This window comes from Salmo salar, chromosome 01, assembly GCF_965601325.2.
Source record: "Salmo salar chromosome 01, fSalSal1, whole genome shotgun sequence".
Lineage (NCBI taxonomy): Eukaryota > Metazoa > Chordata > Actinopteri > Salmoniformes > Salmonidae > Salmo > Salmo salar.
In genome coordinates this window covers 41,029,818-41,053,830 of record NC_138291.1, presented here as the reverse complement: position 1 = coordinate 41,053,830, position 24,013 = coordinate 41,029,818, and the positions used below count along the sequence as shown (strand labels likewise).

The 24,013-nt window shown below is 42.0% G+C and overlaps 1 protein-coding gene across 2 annotated transcripts; it reads left to right on the top strand.

Moving 5' to 3' along the window:
* The first annotated feature begins 73 nt into the window (after positions 1-73).
* Positions 74-17,997, top strand: ak7b (adenylate kinase 7b). Of its 2 annotated transcripts, XR_006769802.2 has the most exons (19): positions 74-193; positions 453-635; positions 761-869; positions 1,061-1,155; positions 7,547-7,657; positions 7,778-7,861; positions 8,472-8,560; positions 12,912-13,002; positions 13,108-13,185; positions 13,378-13,527; positions 13,777-13,905; positions 14,115-14,217; positions 14,331-14,459; positions 14,673-14,738; positions 15,009-15,206; positions 15,453-15,673; positions 16,305-16,463; positions 16,865-16,962; positions 17,533-17,997. XR_006769802.2 is itself a non-coding variant. In XM_045717706.2 (18 exons), the coding sequence occupies exons 1-18, from the start codon at positions 101-103 to the stop codon at positions 16,901-16,903; spliced, it is 2,127 nt and encodes a 708-aa protein (XP_045573662.1). In that variant the 5' UTR covers positions 74-100; the 3' UTR covers positions 16,904-17,095. The 2 variants fall into 2 exon arrangements, 1 of the variants encoding a protein (XP_045573662.1); XM_045717706.2 differs by lacking the exon at positions 17,533-17,997 and having other exon boundaries at positions 16,865-17,095.
* The last annotated feature ends 6,016 nt before the right edge of the window (positions 17,998-24,013 follow it).

Sequence of the window (24,013 nt, the reverse complement as noted above, 5' to 3'; positions counted from 1 at the left end):
ATATTTGTCAAGTTTGTGTCAAACATTGGGCAAACGATACCCCCTTGAACGGTTGTTGCTAAGTAACGGGAGAGACGCCCAGTCAACATCTGAGCGCAGGATGGCTGAGGAAGAAGTTGAGAAGATTATTCGTCACACCAAGCGTATTTTTATCAACAACTTTGACTCCTATGCCTCGAAATGTATCGCAAAGGTTGGGCTTTCTGAAACGGACATATTGTGTAAATAAAAATGTATCTACGACTCGGAACTAAACCGTGGGTCTCATCCATTGCTAGCCAGCTAACGTTAGCCTAGCGGTGTGCTGACCGTTGCTATCCAATCAATGCCTTCAAAACAAATATGTGTCGGTTGTATGCGTAGCTATATAAAAGAAAGTAGCTAAAGCAATGGGTTAGACTGGGTTGACCAGAACCATACCTGCTTAAAATGTCTCTCTATGCTGTGTGCAGTTCTTGTCTGCCTGTGTAGTGGGGGCGTCCCTGGTGGAAACTGACGAGCCAGAGGTGGAGGAAGGGGAAGAGAGGCTGTCCAAAGATGAGCATCCAAAAGTCAAAGAGGGAACCTTTCAAATTGTCGGGACTGTTGCAAACAAAAACGAAAGAAGACCAAGTTATGTGTTGGATGAATATTTTGTGAGTAACAGCCTAATATGTGTAGCAGAATGGCATTTCCACATGCTCTGCATCTTATCGTCAAAGAAAACGAACGGTAAGTGTTACCTAAACAAGTCCTATGCTATGCGTTTGTATGATTTAAGCAACTGAAAAGGGAAGAACTCCTGGAGCGCCTGATGGAGTGTGATATCATAATTTACAACATCACCGAGGATGCTGACCAGATGGACGAGGCCTCTTGGGCAATCTCAGGTAGGCTACTGTTTGTCTCTCATTGACTGATTATTAATACAAACACACACACACCACTACAACACTATCTCTCTGTGTTGGTCTGGGAATTATAACACATTGCATAACACACCATTGATTAAATTGAAATGTCTGCATTGCATGACCCTAGAAATCAATACCTACTTCACAGTTCACTGTTGTTTCACCAGCCCTTCATGCTGAGATGGCCAGGTTCAGTCAGCCAAAGATGTTCATCCTCATTTCAACTGTAATGACCTGGGCACTCAGCAAGCCTGTCGATGCGGTGAGTGGGCCAGGATTCACTTCCGCTTTATTGTAGCGACCTTATGCCAACACCTAGCCTAAGTACCAGTCTCTTTAGCTAACATTCCACTCCTTGCCACTCCTTGTCATTGCCAAAGAGACTGTCCTTTTGGCAATCTTCAAATGTTAACATTCTATCATTAATGAGCTTGAGGAAATCAGAGGATTTGATTCTGATTCGATAACCCTCACAGAAAATTTGACTAATAGGAAAACGTTCTAACTTAATTCATAAATTTGAATGGAAACATTCTAACATTGGGCATTTCATTGTAAATATAAACACTGGACGTGGGGAGAGCAGAGGATTCCCCAGCAGTTCATTGTGAATACTGAGTCTATTTTATATCCAGCAAGCAAGAGCAAGGTGCTTCTTTCCGCAATAAAATATTGCTCAAAATAACTTACCAAACTACTGTACATTGCTACGTTTGGGACTTGCATTGGGCTAGGCTACTGGTTCAAGAGCTATAAGAGGAATACAGAGGATGGAAGAGAGGCCAGTGGAGATGCCAGCGGAGATGTAGGCAACAACACGTCTGCCACGCTGATCCTCAACTCTTGGGGCCCCTCAGGGGTGTGTACTTAGTCCCCTCCTGTACTTCCTGTTCACCCACGACTGCGTGGCCAAACACGACTCCAACACCATCATTAAGTTTGTTGACGGCACAACAGTGGTAGGCCTGATCACCGACAAGGATGAGACAGCCTATAGGGAGGAGGTCAGAGAACTGGCAGTGTGGTGCCAGGACAACAACCTTTCCCTCAATGTGAGCAAGACAAAGGAGCTGATCGTGGACTACAGGAAAAGGGGGGCCGAACAGACCCACATTAACATTGACGGGGCTGTAGTGGAGCGGAGCGAGAGTTTCAAATTCCTTGGTGTCCACATCACCAATAATGGTCCAAACACATCAAGACAGTCGTGAAAAGGGCACAATAAAACTTTTCCCCCTCAGGAGACTGAAAGTTCTACAGCTGCACCATCGAGAGCATCCTGACCGGTTGCATCACCGCCTGGTATGGCAACTGCTCGGCATCTGGCCGTAAGGCGCTACAGAGGGTAGTGCGTACAGCCCAGTACACCACTGGGGCCAAGCTTCCTGTAATCCAGGACCTATATAATAGGCGGTGTCAGAGGAAAGACCATAAATTGTCAGAGACTCCAGTCACACAAGTCATGGACTGTTTTCTCTGTTACCACACAGCAAGCAGTACCGGAGCGCCAAGTCTAGGACCAAAAGGCTCCTTAACTTCTCTAGGGCCGGCGGGACGAAATCGTCCCACCTACGTAACAGCCAGTGGAATCCTGTGGCGCGTTATTCAAATACCTTTAGAAATGCTATTACTTCAATTTCTCAAACATATGACTATTTTACACCATTTTAAAGACAAGACTCTCGTTAATCTAACCACACTGTCCGATTTCAAAAAGGCTTTACAACGAAAGCAAAACATTAGATTATGTCAGCAGAGTACCCAGCCAGAAATAATCAGACACCCATTTTTCAAGCTAGCATATAATGTCACAAAAACCCAGAAGACAGCTAAATGCAGCACTAACCTTTGATGATCTTCATCAGATGACACACCTAGGACATTATGTTATACAATACATGCATGTTTTGTTCAATCAAGTTCATATTTATATCAAAAAACAGCTTTTTACATTAGCATGTGACGTTCAGAACTAGCATACCCCCCCGCAAACTTCCGGTGAATTTACTAAATTACTCACGATAAACGTTCACAAAAAGCATAACAATTATTTTAAGAATTATAGATACAGAACTCCTCTATGCACTCTATGTCCGATTTTAAAATAGCTTTTCGGTGAAAGCACATTTTGCAATATTCTCAGTAGATAGCCCGGCATCACAGGGCTAGCTATTTAGACACCCAGCAAGTTTAGCCCTGACCAAAGTCAGATTTACTATAAGAAAAATGTTATTACCTTTGGTGTTCTTCGTCAGAATGCACTCCCAGGACTTCTACTTCAATAACAAATGTTGGTTTGGTCCCAAATAATCCATAGTTATATCCAAATAGCGGCGTTTTGTTCGTGCGTTCAAGACACTATCCGAAAGGGTAAATAAGGGTTACGAGCATGGCGCATTTCGTGACCAAAAAATTCTACATTTTCCATTACCGTACTTCGAAGCATGTCAACCGCTGTTTAAAATCCATTTTTATGCCATTTTTCTCGTAAAAAAGCGATAATATTCCGACCGGGAATCTGCATTTAGGTAAACAGACAAAAGAAAATAAAGCATGGGGTCGACTCGGGCACGCGCCTAAGCCCATAGTACTCTGATCGGCCACTTGCCAAAAGCGATAATGTGTTTCAGCCAGAGGCTGCCTCGATATCGTTCAGCTTTTTCCCGGGCTCTGAGAGCCTATGGGAGCCGTAGGAAGTGTCACGTTAGAGCAAAGATCCTCAGTCTTCAATAAAAAGAGCCCAGATGAACAACAACTTGTCAGACAGGCCACTTCCCATATAGAATCCTCTCAGGTTTTTGCATGCCATATGAGTTCTGTTATACTCACAGACATCATTCAAACAGTTTTAGAAACTTTAGGGTGTTTTCTATCCAAAGCCAATAATTATATGCATATTCTAGTTACTGGGCAGGAGTAGTAACCAGATTAAATCGGGTACGTTTTTTATCCGGCCGTGTCAATACTGCCCCCTTCCCCCAACAGGTTAAAACCTGTTGGGGCCACCCCTTCCCGTTCGGATCCCAGTAACGGGATTGCTTGACAAGATACATGGTGCGAAATTCAAAACAGCAAAAATCGAATAATTTTAAATTTCTCAAACAATCAACTATTTTACACCCTTTGAAAGATAAACATCTCCTTAATTGAACCACGTTGTCCGATTTCAAAAAGGCTTTACGGCGAAAGCATAAAGTTAGATTATGTTAGGACAGTACATTGACAAAACATTACACACAGCTATTTTCAATGCAAAGACAGGCGTCACCAAAAGCAGAAAACCAGCTAAAATTATGCACTAACCTTTGACAATCTTCATCAGATGACACTCCTAGGACATTATGTTAGACAATACATGCATTTTTTGTTTTATCAAGTTCATATTTATATCCAAAAACAGCATTTTACAATGGCGGTGATGTTCAGAAAATATTTTGCCTCCAAAAGTGCCGGTGAATCAGCGCTACAATTTACAAAATTACTATTCGAAAATATTGGTAAAATATAATATTGTCATTCAAAGAATTATAGATTAACATCTCGTGAATGCAACCGCATTGCCAGATTTCAAAATAACTTTACTGGGAAATCACACTTTGCAATAAACAAGGTACTATGCTCAGAAAAATAGGCTAGGCGATGCAGACTAGCGCCATCTTGGAGTCATCTAAAATCAAATATACTATTGTAAATATTCCCTTACCTTTGATTATCTTCATCAGAAGGCACTTTCAGGAATCCCAGGCCCACAACAAATGTTGTTTTCTTCGAAGAAGTTCATAATTTATGTCCAAATAGCTCCTTCTTGTTAGCGCGTTCCGAAGGCTACTCAAAATGTACGAAGCGCGCGGAACATGTCGCCACGAAAGTACAATTCTTTTTTTTTTATTTACGTTCGTTCAAACATGTCAAACGTTGTATAAGCATAAATCTTTAGGACCTTTTTCAATCAGAACTTCAATAATATTGAAGGCGGACGATTGCATTGTCTTACAAAACGTTTCGGAACAAAAGAGTACCCACATGCACGCGCGTCATAGTTGTAATCGCCTTTCCCTTATGTCAAACTTTCCAGGCTTCTCGTTCGGTCAGGTTTTACAGGAGAAGACTCAAACCACTTTGTAAAGACTGACATCTAGTGGAAGCCTTAGGAAGTGCTAAATGAATCCTAACTCACTGTGTGTTTCATAGGCAAAGGCTTGAAAGGGATTCCACACATCAGATTTCCACTTCCTGTTAGGATTTGTCTCCGGGTTTTGACTGCCATATGAGTTATGTTATACTCACAGACACCATTCAAACAGTTTTAGAAACTTTAGAGTGTTTTCTATCCAAATCGAATAATAATATGCATATTCTCGTTTCTGGGCAAGAGCAGTAACCAGTTTAAATCGGGTACGTTTTTTATCCGGCCGTGAACAGGTTTTAACAGCTTCTACCCCCAAGCCATAAGACTGCAGAACAATTAATAAAATAGCCACCGGACTATTACATTGACCTCCCCCCCCCCCCCCCCCCCCGTTTGTTTTGTATACTGCTGCTACTCGCTGTTTATTATCTATGCATAGTCACTTCACCCCTACCTACATCTACAGATTACCTCTAATATGTACCCCCGCACACTGACTCGGTACCGGTACCCCCTGTATATAGCCTCGTTATTGTGTTACTTTTTTTTTACTTTAGTGTATTTGATAAATATTTTCTTAAATCTTCTTGAACTGCACTGTCGGTTAAGGGCTTGTAAGTAAGCATATCACGGTAAGGTCTACACTTGTTGTATTCGGCGCATGTGACAAATGAAGTTTCATTTGATTTGCACACGATGGGAACAGGCAAGACAGAGATTTGTAAAATATAACTTAATTCATAGGCTGGGCTATTAATCCACCATTTGTATGCTAGCCTATATATTAGGCCTAGCCTAATCCTACTATAGTGAATTTAGGCACCCCCTCCTGAACTATGCAAGCCCTGACACACACTTTGTGCCAATGAATAGAAGTTGAGCATCGCATTAATTAAATGTGCAATAAAAAAGTATTGTGCCTAGGCCTATTTAATGAAACCCTGGCTGTTGGGCTGTTGACGTAGGCAGCAGATCGCAAAGCAGGGAATCCCCATTCCCCAGTGAGCTGATTTTTGGGAATGGCAAGTTTACTTTCTCATCCATACACGCATATCAAGTGCAAGTGCACGGTCCATCAGCTCACATCAGTAGGATGGGGGGCCTTTTCATTAGGAGGGACGTCTAACGTGGATCACTAAAATAATTACTATCACATTTCCTCAATTTTAATATTTGACCTATGGGGACACCTATACGTTTGGCAGCCAAGCACGAGTGATCATTGTAGCCTTTTATCGTCGAGACACAATGTTGAAATGTCTTCACGCCTAGAATAAAAACCTCCAGGCTTCCGTCAGACTCAAATGAATGAAAAAATGAAGAATTACATGGGGCAGTTTGGAAAAATGAATCCCGTGCTAATCTTACTCTGGAGTAAGTCACATACGTGGATAATAATTACATAACCAACGTCTCTGGTAATACTATAGTTGTCTGTCTCCCCCTTCAAACTTTCCTTATCAATTCATTTGATAGGCAATATTATTTTAGCATTATGCTATAATGTAGCCTAGGCCTACTTTCTGATGGACTACAGCCAAGATTTGAAGGTGAGCCTAGGTTTTGAATATGTTTTTAGGAAAGGACAAATGTGATGTGTATGTTTGAGGTGCGCTGTTGGCTTTGATTGGTGGGTCCTTTTAGGGTGTGTATGTGTGTGTGAGTTCGCTAATTCACTCTAAGTCTATTCAGAATGTTTCCTAAAGTAACCTTTCTGGACTCCATTTCTTAATAAGAGAGGAGGGACAAATAATGTATCTGAAATTAGCTTAGCAAATTGTCAACATTTAAGCAAGTCATTATGATCAGCATGTGTGCGAGGAATGACGAAAGGTGGCTGTTTTGCATTTCTTTCCTCACATTTATGGGATGCAACTGAAGAAAACCTTACTCGATTGAATCTTGTAGGATAATATATTTCTCTCTCTCATTACGGAGTCCTCTCTAGCCACTTTGAACAACATGATCTTGCATTAGCACTGCCTTCTCACAAAGGGAATTACTGCAGCAGGTCGTAACGGTATTGTTTGTTGTACGTAAAATGTGTATTTTATATTGCGCCGAATTTGTGCGCACTGTTCCATGCATGTTCCAGAACGTTGTCATGGAAAATATTAATGTTGTTTCCAACTACCAATCAGCAACTGCGCCGTAAATCTGGCTGCATATTGAATGTTGAGATTGCTGAAAGGCCAGTCTCTTTGGCAATGAGGAGTGGCAAGGAGTTGAATGTTAGCTAAAGAGACTGGTACCCAGGCTAGCCAACACCTAGCGACCTTGTCAAGAGGTTTCGGATCTCTTAGCGTAATGGCTATGGTGTTGGGTTGACAGTCGCTGGACCTGTGTTCAAGTCCCGGTTAGAGCCACCCCCGAACTCTCTACAATATCTAAAATGATCCACGTGTGTTTACAAAGTATTGTATGATAGAGTAATCACTTGTAATCAATAGCTTTAACTGTTTCAACCCAGACTTGTTCACTGGAAGTTTTTTTGAATGTATGTTGTTTGCTGTTACATTTTCAGGATGACCCTGAGATTCCATTCACTGAGGAAGACTACAGGAGAAGAAGAGCCCATCCCAACTTCAAAGAGCATATCAACGTTGAAAAACTTGTGGTCAAAATGGGCAAAACGGTTAATCTGCATATTCTTTGTCAGTTTATTGTGTTATTAAAATTGTGTAGGCATTACTGTTCAGTGCCAATACATAACATTATTCAACCTGCTCATTACAATGTTTTTCTTTCGCTATAGAAAAGTTCATTGCTCTCCACATACGTAGTTGCCTCAGGAGTTCAGTATGGAATGGGAGAGCAAGTCTTCCACTTCTTCTTCAAGGTAGATCATAACATTGATTATTGTTACCTACACTGAGTGTACAAAACATTAACAACACCTGCTCTTTCCATGACATAGACTGACCAGGTGAAAGCTATGATCTCTTATTGATGTCACTTGTTAAATCCACCTCAATCAGTGTAGATGAAGATGAGGAGACAGGTTAAAAAAAATATTTTTAAGCATTGAGACACTTGAGACATGGATTGTGTATGTGTGCCCTTCAGTGGGTGAATGGGCAAGACAAAAGATTTACGTGCCTTTGAACGGGGTATGGTAGAAGGTGCCCGGTACACTGGTTTATGTCAAGAACTGCAACGCTGCTGGGTTTTTCACACTCAACAGTTTCCTGGGGTGTATAAAGATTGGCCCACCACCCAAAGGACACCCAGCCAACTTGACACAACTGTGGGAAGCATTGGAGTCAACATGGGCCAGCATCCCTGTGGAATGCTTTCCACACCATGTAGAGTCATCCATGCCCTGATGAATTGAGGCTGTTCTGAGGGCAAAAGGGGGGAGGGTGTTCCTCATATTTGGTGTACTCCATGTATATTTGTACAAGGGATCATTGAATGTAAGTTGTCTTGTGTGGTTCCTTTTTCATTAGACATCTTGGTTGGGAGACTTGCCCAAAGTCCCTATCTTTGGAGAAGGCACCAATGTCATTCCTACTATTCACATCAATGACCTTGCAGGGTGAGTTCTATTCTTATTTTCCTTCAAAACATGAAATAGGCCTGTCTTTATAAAGCAAAATCTCTGTCATGTACAGTCGCTAGTGAAAGCCTACACACCCCTTGCATGGTCTTCACATTTTTCTGCTTTAATAAAATTAAATCTCAAAAGGGATTAAATTAATGTCTCCCCCTATTGATTTATACGGTCTAAGACACTGCATCTCAGTGCAAGAGGCGTCACTACAGTCCCTGGTTCGATTCCAGGCTGTATTACATCCGGCCGTGATTGGGAGTCCCATAGGGTGGCGCACAATTGGCCCAGTGTCGTCCGAGTTTGGCCGGGGTAGGCCGTTATTGTAAATAAGAATTTGTTCTTAACTGACTTGCCTAGTTTAATAAAATAAATTGATTAATACAACCTCCACATTTTCAAAGTGAAAGAAAAATGATAACTTTTCCCAAATTACTAAGAAATACTTGGCGGAAGCACCTTTGGCAGTCATTACAGCTGTAAAACATTTTTTTTTTAAAGATTCTACCAACCTTGCACAGCTCTTAGGGCAACATACAGTATATCCATTGTTTTTGTCAAAATTACTCAAGCTCAGTAAACTTGGTTGGGAATCATTGATGGACAGCAATATTCAAACCTTGTCTCTGATTTTTTAAGCAGATTTAAGTCAGGATGGAGACTGGACCATTCAGGAGCACTCAACACCTCTTGGAAAGGCATTCTGGTGTGTCTTTGGCATTAAAATGTGTGAAAATGTCGCAGGGTTTTCAGAAGACTGAGGCGGGTTTTCTGCAAACTTTTTACCTGGGCTTCGCTCCTTTTATATTTGTTTTGATCCTAACAAACCCCCAGTCCCTGCCGGTGACAAGCATACCTGTAACATGATGCTGCCTAGGGCTGTTATGGTGACCGTATTACCGCCACACCGGCGGTCACGAGTCATAACGCTTCTCCAAGCTCTGATGCTGCGGATGGTCATTAGTAACCTACCGAACTTTCTAACTGCCTGGTACTCAACACTCTATTGGCCCTCAAATCACTTTGACATCAATGAAAATATAATTGAAAATTGAATCAAACACTTCATGAGAGCCCATAAGCTCATGTTGGGCAACATTTCTATAGGCTATGCAGAGTTTTGATGGCCATCAGCTTTCTATAGGTTAAGCCTACTATATTTATTTCTCAACTTTCATAATATTAAGCACATTGCTTCTCTTTACAACAGGAGTATAGTCTACCTGGCTGGCATGAAAAGGAACCATGGGAAAAGCGTCCTCCATTCACTATTTAAGTGCATAGATGACATGTATTTTTTTCCATTGCTCCTGTTTTGATATGCATGATAATGGTCCATTCCAAATCAAAATAAATTCTCACATATATTATTTAGTATATGTAAAGACAAGATGAAATCGAGAATCGTCTGATGGGTGACAATATTAGCCTATATCTTGTGAATGATGCCCAGCTTGTGTGCAGTAAGGCAGGAAGCAGTGCATGCCTTTTTTTGTGACTTTTTTCAAATCATAGTCACACACCTCATGTTGCCTAGCCCATAGACCTATATATTTTGATAAGGTTTGTATCACAACTAAAGTGGCCAAATAACTTTCAAAATTAAGAAAATGAATCCACTTTACAAGGGGTGTAGAGCTTAACTGGCATACATACGCAGCACGTGAGTTTCAAGTTTGGGGAAGATAATTTTCACAATACAAATGCACCTTATAATAAAAGCATTACATGCATAACGCATTTGCGATCACGTTTGAGAAAATGTTTTCCCGCTAATTGATTGCATTTTGGAACGTTTGCGCTTATAGCCTACTGCTGTGTCGCATTGCTGCGCTTATAATGTGAAGAAATAGCCTAATAGTTTGTCAGCATTTTAAACTAAGCTTTTAAACGTTTTTTTTGAAGCTAGTGGTTGTATATTTTGGGATCTATCAAATCCCACAACTGTCCCAGACTATGTTTGGAATATTTATTTCTCTCACAGAATAGAATAGGTCAACTTTTGTATTATGGGGGATAGCAGATTGACATAGGCTAGTGCTTTTGCTGTTTGTTAAGCCTACTCATCTTGTTGGCTGACTAAAAGTAAATGTAGACAGTTCTTCCAACATCTTCAATATGTGCCTCGGAATTCAATAAGGACGTGCAGTTACGTCCCCGATGTGTTTGTCTTCACTTGTAGCCTGTGAGAAAGACCCAATGATGTGACGGGCATTGGCTAATAAGAATTGAGATAACTGAGAGAGCCATGTGAGTGAGAGATGCTTCGGAGCACGCAGACGGAAGAAGGGAATTATAATTATTATATTCAGCCAAAGGGCACAATGTCCACTGGCCGCAAAGGGCATCGATTTTTTTAGGGGGCATTACGGCCACACAAAGAGGATGCCACCGGGACATTTAAGGCATTATCAAGTCCTTGTCAAATTGTAAATGATAGACTTGAGGAGGTGTGTGCAGCCGATGCAAAAAAACAAAGCAGAGCTCATGCCTTTCATGCAACTTTTTTCAAATCATCATTAGAGTCTCATAATGCAGCCTTAGAATGTATTAAAATTCAGAACATATAGCCCAAAGTTTGTATCAGAACTACAGTTGCATAAATAACTCTAAATTAATCATATTGGAGGACCTGTTTCTTTGTTAACCGCTCAACACAGAATAGCCGCATGTGGGCACTCCCTCAAATTGTTTGGAGAAAATATCCTTTCTATTTTATTCAGCTATGATGAATTGTATTCTTCATACAAGCAAATAATGCCACGGATTTCTGAGCAATTCTGCTAGCTTTAAGCACCATCTGTCAGAGCAGCTCACAGATTACTGCACCTGTACATAGCCCATCTATAATTAGCCCAAATAACTACCTCTTCCCCTACTGTATTTATTTATTTATTTATTTTGCTCCTTTGCACCCCAGTATTTCTACTTTGCACATTCATCCACTGCAAATCTACCATTCCAGTGTTTTACTTGCTATATTGTATTTACTTTGCCACCATGGCCTATTTATTGCCTTTACCTCCCTTACCTCATTTGCTCACATTGTATATAGACTTATTTTTCTACTGTATTATTGACTATGTTTGTTTTACTCCATGTGTAACTCTGTGTTGTTGTATGTGTCGAACTGCTTTGCTTTATCTTGGCCAGGTCGCAGTTGTAAATGAGAACTTGTTCTCAACTTGCCTACCTGGTTAAATAAAAGTGAAATAAATAAATAAATAGCCAGATCAGGACCTAACATAAGGACAACTCAGAGTATGCTATTCTGTTCTTCTGAAATAGACAACATTTTCTTCATATCATGTTTCTTTAGACCTGTCTAAAATAAATAATGGATTTATTGTGATGGTATAGGCTATAAATTGATTTATCAGATTTCTTTAAATGTAGATGTTCCAAAGGTCTGCATCAGTGGCTTTTATGCAATGCGTGGAAGCCAGGAGACACTAAATGTGTTTATGTTAATTAACGATCAATTACCGTGAGATCCGCAGTTATTTGCATGACAATCACCGGCTGACAAAATTTCATGACCACCACAGCCCTAATGCTGCCATGACAATACTTGAAAATAGAAAGGGATCAACAACATTGCATTCACTCCACATTACTGAAAAGAAGGAAACCTGTCTTCCAAAAAAAATCCATTCCAAATCATCCATTCTTAACAGCAGCAAGGCAGTTAAGTAATACTGCAAGACAACAAGGCAAAGACATTCACTTTTTGGCCTGAATGAAAAACTACAGGTTTGGGTCAAATCCAATAGAAACACAACACAGAGTGAAACCCTCTGTATTTTCAAGTATTGTGGTCGCAGCATCATGTTATGAGTATGCTTGTTATCGGCAGGGATTGGAGAGTTGGTCAGGTTTAAAATATATGTGAAAGGAACAAAGCCCAGGTAAAAAGTTAAAGGAAAACCCGCTTTGGCCTTCTGAAAACATATCCCTGGGATAGAGTTTTATTTTTCCACGAGACAATTACATACATTTTCATGCCAAAGACACACCAGAATCGCTTTCCTAGAGGTGTTGAGTGTTCCTGGGTTGCAAATCAGAGACAAGGTTTGAATATTGCTGTCCGTCAATTATTCTCAACAAAATTTACAGAGCTTGAGCAATTTTGACAAAAACAATGGACATATGTTGCACTAACTTTCTTCTGTTCAATAACTTTCTTTCACTTGGAAAATGTGGAGTAGGTTGTGTAGACTGAAGGGGGAAAAATCAGATGTAATTCTAAGGCAGCAGAATGTGAAGACTGTGCAAGGGGTGTGTAGACTTTCACTAGGCACAGTATCTATTAATCAGACACTTTTTTTCTCTCCTGAAGAGTGATCCAGAATGTAATTGACCACAAGCCAAAACCACATTACTTAGTCGCTGTGGATGATTCCAAGACCACTATCGATGACATTGTAAAGGTAGTTAAAGCAAATATGTTTGATCATTGGGAATTCGACTATAGGTTCAATCATCCCAAAAAAGTGCTTTAAGGATTATTTGAATTCTTATTTTTTCATCACCAGACAATAGCCGATGTGGTGGGGCCAGGAAAGACCAAGAGAGTGCCAAAAGAGGATGCTTTTCTCACTCGGGATTTGAGAGTACGTACAAAGATCAAATCAAACTTTATTCATAATACATTTGATTCAGACGTTACAATATGCTTCACATAGAATATAAGGTAAATACAAGGTTTAGATGGCAGTTTTATTACCATGGTCTACTGTTTATCATTATAATTATTCAAGAAGCAAATCATTAAATCTGGTCTTTTTTCTTTTTTTTTTCCTCAGCAAATGGACATCGATGCTCTTTTTGTCAACCTTCGGATTGAGGCTGTCTACCTGAAAGAGAACTTCAACATCCACTGGGTGTGTGAGTCTGGTCTCATAGACAACATTGACCGTGTTGTGGAGGAATACAAGCAAACCAGGGGCCTGCTGGTAAGTTAGACAGCAGCTGTAGCAGGCTAGCAGCCCATACTATCATTTAAGATTGAACAAAGGCACTCTTGTATTGAACGGGTCTATATTGTTGCATGACGGTGTGTAGATTTCAACTAGATCAAACTAAATTCCGAGTGTGGGTTGCTGAAATTATTTAATGTAAAAACCCATTGCATTTGACTGAATAAGTTATGTGGTGTGTACTGTAAATTACTCTGTGTATAGTAAATGTGGTCTTTTCCTTAGCCCATCCGAGTGTGTATCATGGGCCCTCCAGCAGTGGGAAAGAGCACAGTAGCAGAGAGGATCTGTAAACACTACAAACTGCACCACATCAGACTCAAGGAAACCATCACTGAGACCCTTGCACACCTGGTCAGTTTCCATCCAGCAGACAAAGACTAACAAACCAGGGCTATGTCCCAAATGGTACTCTGTTCCCTATGATGTGTACTACTTTGGGCCAGAGCCCATAGGCCTCTGGTCAAAAATAGTGCACTATAAAGGTGCCATTTGGAAGGCAGCCTAACGATCCAGGTGCACCATACCAATGTATGCCTTTTAAATGAGATCCATCATTCCAGGAGTCTATCATTAGGATGGAGGACGGAGAGACTGAGGCAGAGGATTCTGCCACCTCATCAGAACTCCTGGAGACTTTGAAGGAGAACATGGATCAAAATGGAGGTACAGAATGATGCAATTTGTTGTTTTAGCCATATTCCTTTTCTAAAACAAGATGATATAGTCAGTGCAATACATGTTTTCTCTGTCTGTTCTATCCTGTTCTATTCTCCAAGGTCGACTGGATGACCAGTATGTGATCAGGATCATGAGAGACAAGCTGAAGTCAAAGCAGTGCAGGAACCAGGGTTTTGTCCTGGACAGCTTTCCCAAGACATATGAACAGGCCAAGGACCTGTTCTATGGTGAGACAGAGCTGTATCCTCACTACTGGAAGTATGTTACAATGGCGGCGGCCCAATGGCACCTTATTCCCTATATAGTGCACTACTTTTGACCAAGAAACGTATTCCCTATTCCCTAGTCAAAAGTAGTGCACTATATAGGGAATAGGGTGATATTTGGGACACATATTTATAGTTTCAGCTCACTTACCAAAATCTGTATTTTTTGTTTAGCTGATGATGATGAGCCAGAGGATATGAGGTCAAAGATCCCTCCATTCAACAAGAAGATAATTCCAGGTCTGTCCAAGCTGGAAAACACATATGTTTGCCTTTTTGTTCATTACACGGTGAACGTGAATACCAAGCCAAGTAGTCCCAGACACAGTGGTCATCATTATTTCATAGTAGTTACAGAGCTGACCCTGTCTTTTCAGATCTTTCAGAACAGTATATTTTCAGTGCTTTTCTCATCTCGGAAACCCAGAACCAAAATATTGCGTTAGAGATTGTGTCTCCCCACTGGAGATTATAGTAGCTTTCTTATGTTGTGTACTCTCTCGGTTCTAGAGTTTGTGTTCTCCCTGGACACCTCCGATGCATTCCTGAAGAACCGTGTCCTGAACCTCCCGGAGAGCCTGGTGGAGGGAACGTCCTATTCCCAGGAGCAGTTCCTGCGCCGCCTTGCCAGGTTCCGGGAGAGCAACGTGGAGGACGAAACCGTCCTCAACTACTTTGAAGAGCTAGATATTCACCCGGAGCACATTGGTAAATACTGAGGGAACTAACCCATAGAAATGAACCACTGGCATACCACTTGTACTAGTACCACGCATACCACTATGTCATAAGTAGATCTCCATATTGTCCATTTCTTTTGGGGCTATAAAGTACTTTTCTATTTAGTTACATTCTACTATTCATCTATGAATTCAGGTACAGTACAGTGTGATTTTACTGACTACTACCTACTCAGTGTATCTAAACTAGTCATTTGTGTTATTTCGGTGTCAGAGATCACCAGCAGTGACGACCAGCAGTACCTGGTGGTGACAGAGAGGATCATCAAGTCAGTGGGGAAGCCTAAGAACTACGGCCCCACCAGCCAGGAGCTGGAGGAGGAGGAGAGGAGGAGCGCAGACCACCGGCTGAGAACGGAGGCCCAGAAGAGGGCTGACACAGAGAGGTGGGAGACAGAGGAGGCCCAGCAGAGAGCAGCCCGCTGGGAGGAGTGGGTGAGTTCAAGAGGCGGGGTATAAGGGAGATTAGAACTTACCCACTCTCTTCCTCTTACCTGTAGCTTTCTTGAAGGAAGTGATTGAGGGCTAGGTACAAAAAAAAATTCAACACCTATGTGAACATCTCGCATAATTGCCATATTTTGTTTATTCAATACAGCCGCTGTGATGTTTTTAGTAGCAGTCCTCATACTGTATGTTAATGGACAATTCTGCCACTTTTCAAGCTCATATTCATCATCTCCAGCACCAAACCAGTGTCTACATTTGTGAAAACAGCGTGTTTCTATGATCTGTGGTTAAAAAGAAAGGTTTTAAAAAAATGCTTCTCTATGACATCAAATCAACTGTGATTTTTAAAACCTGCAACACGTTTCTGTCCAAGGGAGGGTATTTTCTTGCTCCCCATATCACCATGAATCTCATAGTGTTTGAAAATCACTGTTTTTAAAATGTTGCAACTTTTGATGATGTCACCGGGTAGCACTTTTTAGCTTCATATTTTTTTCTACAAAACGTAGAAATAAGCCGTTTTCACATATGTTGACACTGGTATTGTGTCGGCGATAGTAACAATTTGGTTGAGAAGTGGTGGCGTTGCACTTGAATGTTTCTGTATGTGTTCCAGAGTAAGTGTCTGGAGGAGGTGAAGAAGCAGGAGCATGATCTCCTGGAGGTCCAGTCTGTTCCCCTGAGAAACTATCTGATGAAGAACGTCATGCCCACTCTCACCCAGGGCCTGATCGAGTGCTGCAAAACCAGGCCTCAGGACCCTGTTGATTTCCTGGTGAGACCACATTATAGATAAAAAAATATATATATTTCAGTAATTTAGCAGACAGTCTTATCCATAGTGAATTACAGTTAGTGCATTAAACTAGGTAGTGCATTAAACTACGTTTAGTAGCGAAAAACAACCACATACACAGCATTATTTGTTGAACAAATCCTCATACAAAATATGTAAAAAGTTTCCAAGACATCCTCAAATCAAAGTGATGTATTGAAATATGGCCATTTCTTCCATATCAAGCTATGCTATATAGCTTGATATGGAAGAATACATGTTTAAGAAAAATGAAAATTGGCAAAAATAGTTGAGGTTTTCAAAAATAGTTACAAGGTTTTAATCCGACAGCGATTTTGTAAAACATATTCAAATGTCTTATTCTGTGTTTTGTATTTCAGGCAGAATATCTCTTCAAGAACAACCCCCAAGTGGAGTGAAATGGGACTTGTCTTCAAGATTTATAACCTCATATCAGTACCATCTACATTTCAGAATTGTACTCACATCATATTTAAAAGTGATTTAGTAAAAGCCTGTTCTCACAAGAAGAGTTTTTATTTTGATTATATTTAGGGGGGATTCTTATACATTGACAGTATATTGTAGTTGTTTTATATTATTTTGGCAATAACGTGATTACAACACAACTGTGAAAGATGCAATGAAGCCATGACGTTCAACTCATAACATTTCAACTTAGTGAGTTTACATCAAAAGTAATATTTCAGTTCACACGTGTAAAGTGTCTAAATATTACTTTTGATGTAAACTCACTATGTTGAAATGTTATGAGTTGAACGTCATGGCTTCATTGCATCTTTCACAGTTGCGTTGTAATCACGTTATTGCCAAAATAATATAAAACAACTACAATATACTGTCAATGTAAAATAAATATAATCAAAATAAAAACTTTTCTTGAGTTTGGTTGCAAACATATTTCAGCCATAACATTTTAAGTGGCCCCCCATTTCATGCTGTGACTTTGATAAACTAGATTAGTAAATTATGTCATTCCCTGCCCTGTTTTATTAACACACAGCTTTGTTTGTGTTGTTTTCTGCAGACCATTACTTAAAAGCCCTGAGAACTGGATGAAAGCCTGACTGAAGCCAACAGCTAATTAACATGTTAATTTGCGTAATGAACTTGGGTGCGCTTGGTAACTAAAAAGTAGACCCAGTCGGGTCATAATGACTTTGATTTGGCTTGTGATTTCAAAGGATAAATGTTAAAAATGGCAGCTAATTGTGTCACTCTCTCATGTTTCCACTCGCAGCTCTAAGTGTACATAATTAGCTGTACTGGAACACCAAATTATTTCATTGTACATGCTTAATCACCACACTGGGAAATCACTTTGTTTGAGAACATTGTAGCGCGAGCCACAACAACACAATTTCAAGCTGTGTTTTTATATTTTCCTTTCTGATATGTAGGCGTAAATCAAACCACAGATCTGAGGTAAAAATATGCAGTTTGCTTGGACTTTTACTTTTACTCCCCTTAAACTAAATAAGATGTACTTGTCTTTGTTGTTGAAATTGTTTTATTCGGGGGGAAATTAATACAGATTCTTGACAGTTAGGCTACATTACCCTTTTCTAGTCTCCCTTTCGTCATCTGAGCTGACACCGACGGTCCCTACCTTCACAGGTGAAAATAGTGGTTGACATCCACCTCCACATTGCATATTGCTTTTCAGCTTTTCTGATCCATGCAATTGCTGGAGAGGAGACGAGGAGAGAAGAGGAAGCCACAAAAGACTATAGAGATGCATTCTTCATAGTAGAAACTGGTGTCATGTCCAATATCATCCAAAAGGGGTCAGTCTCTACTGCTTTTGAATGGCAGCATTATAACACTAGATGGCAGCCTTGCCCCAGCTATGGGTTAATTTTGATAATGTAGTTTTCTGGCTTTACCAATAACAACAATTATACACCAGACATTGTATATTTTGTTTATATATATATTTATTTATTTAGATATTTATTTAATCATAAATGGATAAATTCATCTTTACCATAAAGAAATTCAGCACATTACGCAATTTAAGCAGTTATAGCTTACTATATCACAGGGTCAATATGCTGAGCTGCAGGTGGACAGAATCCACTGTGTGATGCTGGTCACTGTTCCTTAAAGCTGCTTAAGCCATGGAGGGATGTCTCTTTCACACACACACACCATGAGCCGAGGCCTTAACTTGGTGAGGAAATTTTCCCCCAGAAAACCTTGCCTCATTGGCGTTCAGAAAGAAAATGTGTTTTGTTGCTTAGGAACAGTTTGCCTTCCGTCTCTGCGGGTGGTCTCCTTGTGAATATCATTATGTGCCCCTCGAGTCGGGAGGATGACACATTTTTCTTTTCTGCCAATATTTATTGTCTGCTCCACTCACTGTCGGGAGGTCTGGAAAATGCTTTCATTGATTAAAGGGGTTACTAGGCAAGCGAAGTCTGTGAGAGACGTCACCTACCTTTATAATTTGTCAACATTATATTTCTAGAGGACAGCTTCAAGCTTACAGACAATATTGTTTTGTTTTGCTTTATGGGGACATCTGCAAAGACAATCTAATTGCTAAATAATACAAAAGCACAACTATATTACTTAATTGTTCTTATTCTCAGCTTTGTATTTGTATCCGTCTCGAGTTATTTTGAGTGGTTTGTCCTTTAGATGAGTACAAATGAGCCACCCTCTAAATAAGTGGCACCTGAACATTTCCAGCATTTCCTACACACACACACACCCTTCCCTGTGAAAACATGCTTGACTTTGAAATATCCTCAGTAGCTTACTTTTAGATCCCAAGTGTGAAAACTCTCACCTTACATGATCAACACACACACACACAGCAGAGGCACTGCTCTTCTGCTCCAAACATCCTCCTCTGACAAAGCCAAGAAGCTGCTCTCTCTCATTACTGTGTGAGGACAGCATAGCAAGCCCAGAGTGAGAGCTTCCTCCTTTCTCCCTCTGAAGTTAGTTTCTGCCTATTGTAATGGCAAGGCAGATTCATTAATATGCCACTGATAAGTACCAAGGAAATTATTTGGAGGAGGAGGAGGAAAAAGAGAGGGAAAGTGGTGGAGGGATGGGACAATCACTCTTCCTCTTCCGGCTGGGCCATGCCAGCTTTCGGAAGTAGATGACAGGCGCTGACAGAGGGAGGGGGTACGTTCAGGCGGGGCGGAGAAAGAGGGGGCCCAGTGAGCGCCTAGAGGACGCCGCAAGGGGCGGAACGGCCCCCACCGCGCCCCGGCCTCACAACAGATCGACAGAGGGATTGTGTTGACAGGGGGAAAGAGGAGAGAAGGAGAAGCAGCCACATTTACAGCAGGGACGGAAATTCATCAAACTAGGGGAACACCTCCAAGAGCCACATTGCAACAGCAGGCTCTGTTGAGCTCTGTGTGTGTGTTTCTGTGGGTTGCTCTCATTGCTATTGGAAAGTCAGGGCTATTTCTCCGTGATGGATGGGAGAGTTGAGGTGGTCTTCGTTAGAGTATTGCTCATTAGTAATGTATGCTACTGTCCTGTCTAATTGCTTACCCATAATTGTCAGTGTAGGAGAAATGATCAAACTCCCTCTGACCTATTCTCCACATCGGTGCTGCAGATTTCCCCTGCGCTGCAACTTTACTACTTTGATATGTCTAAAAGTGGATATTAAGTGGGTCATTAACATGTGTCCAGCATCTGTTACGGTAACAATGTTTAATCACAAACTAAAAGTTGCTTTCGTAAAAAATTTGTTCAGCACTTCTAAGCTCAAATACACAAGTAGTTCATCTTTTTTTTTCTCAGTTTTCATATGTGTGTGATTAAACAAAACAAATAGGTTGAATGAAGTGCTAATAGTGCTGACCTTGTGCTGTTTCTCACTGCTTTTCCCAAATGTGATAAAGGGTGTAGGTGTTTCACTCATGTGCAGCAGCCGTAGAGGACCCAGCCCTACTCCCACTGTCAGTACATCTGCTTCTGTCTCTCCTCGTCTCGCTGCCATCAGGTTTCATACCTAGTTGATTCCAGGATGGTGGAGGCACCGCTGGGATGGGGCCTGGCTAGAGGCTTGGAGCTAGGGTTGGACCTGGCTACGGCTGACCTGGCTCAGGTAGGGGCTGGCTGGGGCTTGGGGGTTGGGAGGGAGCCATGGTTGTGGTGGGTGCTGCCGATGGTAGAGATGGAGGCCTTTGTTAAAACATCAGGTGGAGTGTGGGGGTTTGGGCACAGGGCACCAAGGGGGGCAGGGGTGCTCCATGCTGCTCTGTCAATCTGCTTCTAACTCTACCACATCACCCCCTCTCTACACAAACACACAGTCACAGACACACCCCTGCCTGAGCTGAAAGGAAGGAGGGGGTGTGAGAGGCCACCAGAGGAAGGGACTGACCGGGCAGGGGTGTTTGGGTGGTTATCCAGGCAGTGTGAAACCCAATTCACACCCAAGGACGAAGAGGGAGAGATCATCCCCTGTTAAATACGCCTGTCTACCCTCATCTGTCAATCAGCAGATCTTGAATAAACATGGATTTAGAGGAGAGGAGAGAAATAGGTTACGTCCCAAACGGCACCTTATTCCCTATGTAGTGCACTACTTTTGACCAGGGCCTCAAGGGGCCATTTGGGACGCAGGCATAGACATGAGCGAGAACAGAGGGGAAAGTGGGTTTTTGTATAGGTATTTATTTGTTATTTAACAAAAAGTGCACAAAGTTGTGTAACTGTTATAGCCACAAAAAGCACAAATCCATCAGAATCACTACAAACTTCAATCCCTGTATGATTCAAAGTGGAAATGGTGTCCAGTAAGTACCGTAAGTACTATGTATTAGCCTATACATTAACAGAGTGGTTATGCAGAGAAGCATTTTGCCCACGCTCTCATTTTCATGACGCTTATGTCAAAATCAAGTAATGCCTTCCTTAGCTGCAATTCTGTCATTCCTTTTTTACTGCAGAGACTATTTATTTTATCCGTGTGACAAATATACACTTTTTGTAAGTGTGACAAATACACAGCAACAACGAGATGACATCATCATACGTATATAAAATCCTAGATAGAGAAATTAAGTCATATAATACAACATTAAAATAGTACTGTTCCCTGTTGATGTGAAGCATTTTGATCCCTTGTTCCCTCAGTCCAACTAAAATAGTTTTACCAGAAGCTCCAAACCAATGATTCAAATGTTAATATCTGTTTAGAACTACATCAAGTTCCTTAACATGAATCCTAAAAATACCAGGGTACAAACTGATTATGTGAAAACTCATAAAAGAAGCAAGACAGCGCAATAAAAACAAAAGGTAAACTGTTGTCGCTAAAACTGTGTGACATACCTGAGGCTGTCCATGTGTGAATGTAAGTTAGCAGAGTCAAGTTCAGTTGTGGATGTCATGCAGATGATGCTGTGGAACATAAGTAACAACCAGACACAAGAGTGCTCCCCTGAACATTAGTCATGACACACACCTTTCCGTATCAACAGAGCTTTAGTCCGCATCACACTCCGGGGACATTAAACGAGGGAGACGGGGGTAGGAAGAGGAGAACGAGGCGGAGAACAGAGAGAACAGCTCTCTTCATTTCTAGGTGATTCACGTTTTGAGTGGGCTTGCAATGTTGCTTCATGGAAAGTGTGTGAGCCTAGGCAGGAGCATTACCCTGGGAACAGCAGGGCGGCTGGGGCTACATCCAAAATGTCACCCTATTCCCTACATAGTGCACTACTTTTGACCAAAGCCCCATTGGTCAGGGTCAAAAGTAGTGCACTACATAAGGAATAGGGGTGCTATTTGGGACATATCCCCCAAGTTTCATTAGGGAGCAGAGCTCCGGCTATGTTACCCAGATTATGAGTTTTATGGTTATCATTATTTTCCATAGAATTATTATTCGAATAGATCTGCTAGTCAACTGTTTGGGATGGACATTAGAACAGGACGTCTGTGTGTGTGTGTGCATGAGAGAGAGTGAGAGAGAGAAAGTGTGCATCTGCGAGCATGTGTGTGTATCCGTTTCAGTCATGTTGTGGGGTTGTCAGCGGGTCTCAGAGGAGTCGGGCCACGGCAGCTCTGTTTCCGTGGCGATGCGGTGACGTGCAGCGTTCCCCGTGCAGAGCTCACTGATCTCTCTCAGTAGACTCTTCTGTGTCTCCATCAGAAAGTCCTCCTGGAAATGACAAACAGTCAAAGACACTGAGTACAGTAGAGTACAGTAGGGAGGACCACAGGATGCATATTTCATCTCCTACAGCACTGTCTTTCCATCTCGTCTTATTCTTATTTATTTATCTATTCCTTTGTGTTTCTTTGAGTTCTATGTGATAGAGGGGAACTCATGAGTAAGTAGGGGAACAAACACACAGATGCTTCTTGCTGCCATGTTGTGTTTAGAGAGAGAGAGAGAGAGAGAGAGATCTGACGCGTAGTGAGCTGGCTGGAGGACAGCATTAGAGATGCTGTTTCCTCCTCATAAATTATCGTCGTGACGACCAGGCCCTCCAGCACACCGGTGTGATTCTTTCAGCGTTGGGGACGGAACCCTGCGTAGACCCGCTGTCGTCCCGCAGTGACTACCAACCACCCACCCTCAACCGCAGCCCGAGCAAAACCCACACCAACCCAACCCATGTCCAGGCCCATGTGTTATTGTGAAGCAGAGGCAGCAGTATGGGTCTCCTTCTCCCTCCTCCTCCTCCTCCTCCCCACTGCGCGGCCGGGCCGGTCTGCAGCAGAGCAGTTAATAAAGAGATTGATTATCAGGCTGTCAGGAAGTGACAGTTGGACAGGGCGTCTCTGCGTGAGTGACAGAGGGCACGCTCGCTGCACAGCAGCCAGGAGAGGAGGCACAGGCACCACACCGCCTTCCGCTCTACCCGCTCCAACCGCCCCGTGCCACCCACACCCCCGGCACCCAACCCGACACCCCGCTTCAAGCCGTGCCAACACTGCTGCCTGCCGGGGGAGGGGGAGGAGGGTGAGAGAGATGGGGGCATGCAGAGCACGCTGCTCCAAGCTTCTGGAGTAGGAGAGAGAAAGACAGGGAGAGGAGGAGAGGAGAAGGAGATGAGGAGAGCAAATCAGCGGCTGGTGACTCTCACTGCCAGAGTCAGAGAGTCAGAGTTCACAGCCGCTGCCTTCTGGAGAGAGAGAAAGCACAAGAGAGAGCGCAAAGAGAAGTGGGGGAGGGAGAGAGAGGGAGGGGGGAGGGAGGAGAAAGAGATGCCAGTGACGACATGCTGTAGTGCCGGCGAGGTCAAATATGAGGTACATATGCACACACACACACACACACACACACACACACACACACACACACACACACACACACACACACACACACACACACACACACACACACACACACACACACACACACACACACACACACACACACACACACACACACAGAGGTTTTAGGCATTATCTTGAGTAACATTTACAATGCTCAGTTTTTTTTACTTAAACACAGACATGCACAGCCAATCACAGAGCGTTCTAGTGAGGATACTAGTGAGGATATCCCTGGCACG

Bases quoted from the DNA above. Each gene is read 5' to 3' on its own strand.
- ak7b (XM_045717706.2), top strand. From the start codon at position 101: ATGGCTGAGGAAGAAGTTGAGAAGATTATTCGTCACACCAAGCGTATT. The intron at 636-760 runs GTGAGTAACAGC...GTATGATTTAAG, and splicing joins ATGTGTTGGATGAATATTTT to CAACTGAAAAGGGAAGAACT. The intron at 14,218-14,330 runs GTACAGAATGAT...CTATTCTCCAAG, and splicing joins GAACATGGATCAAAATGGAG to GTCGACTGGATGACCAGTAT.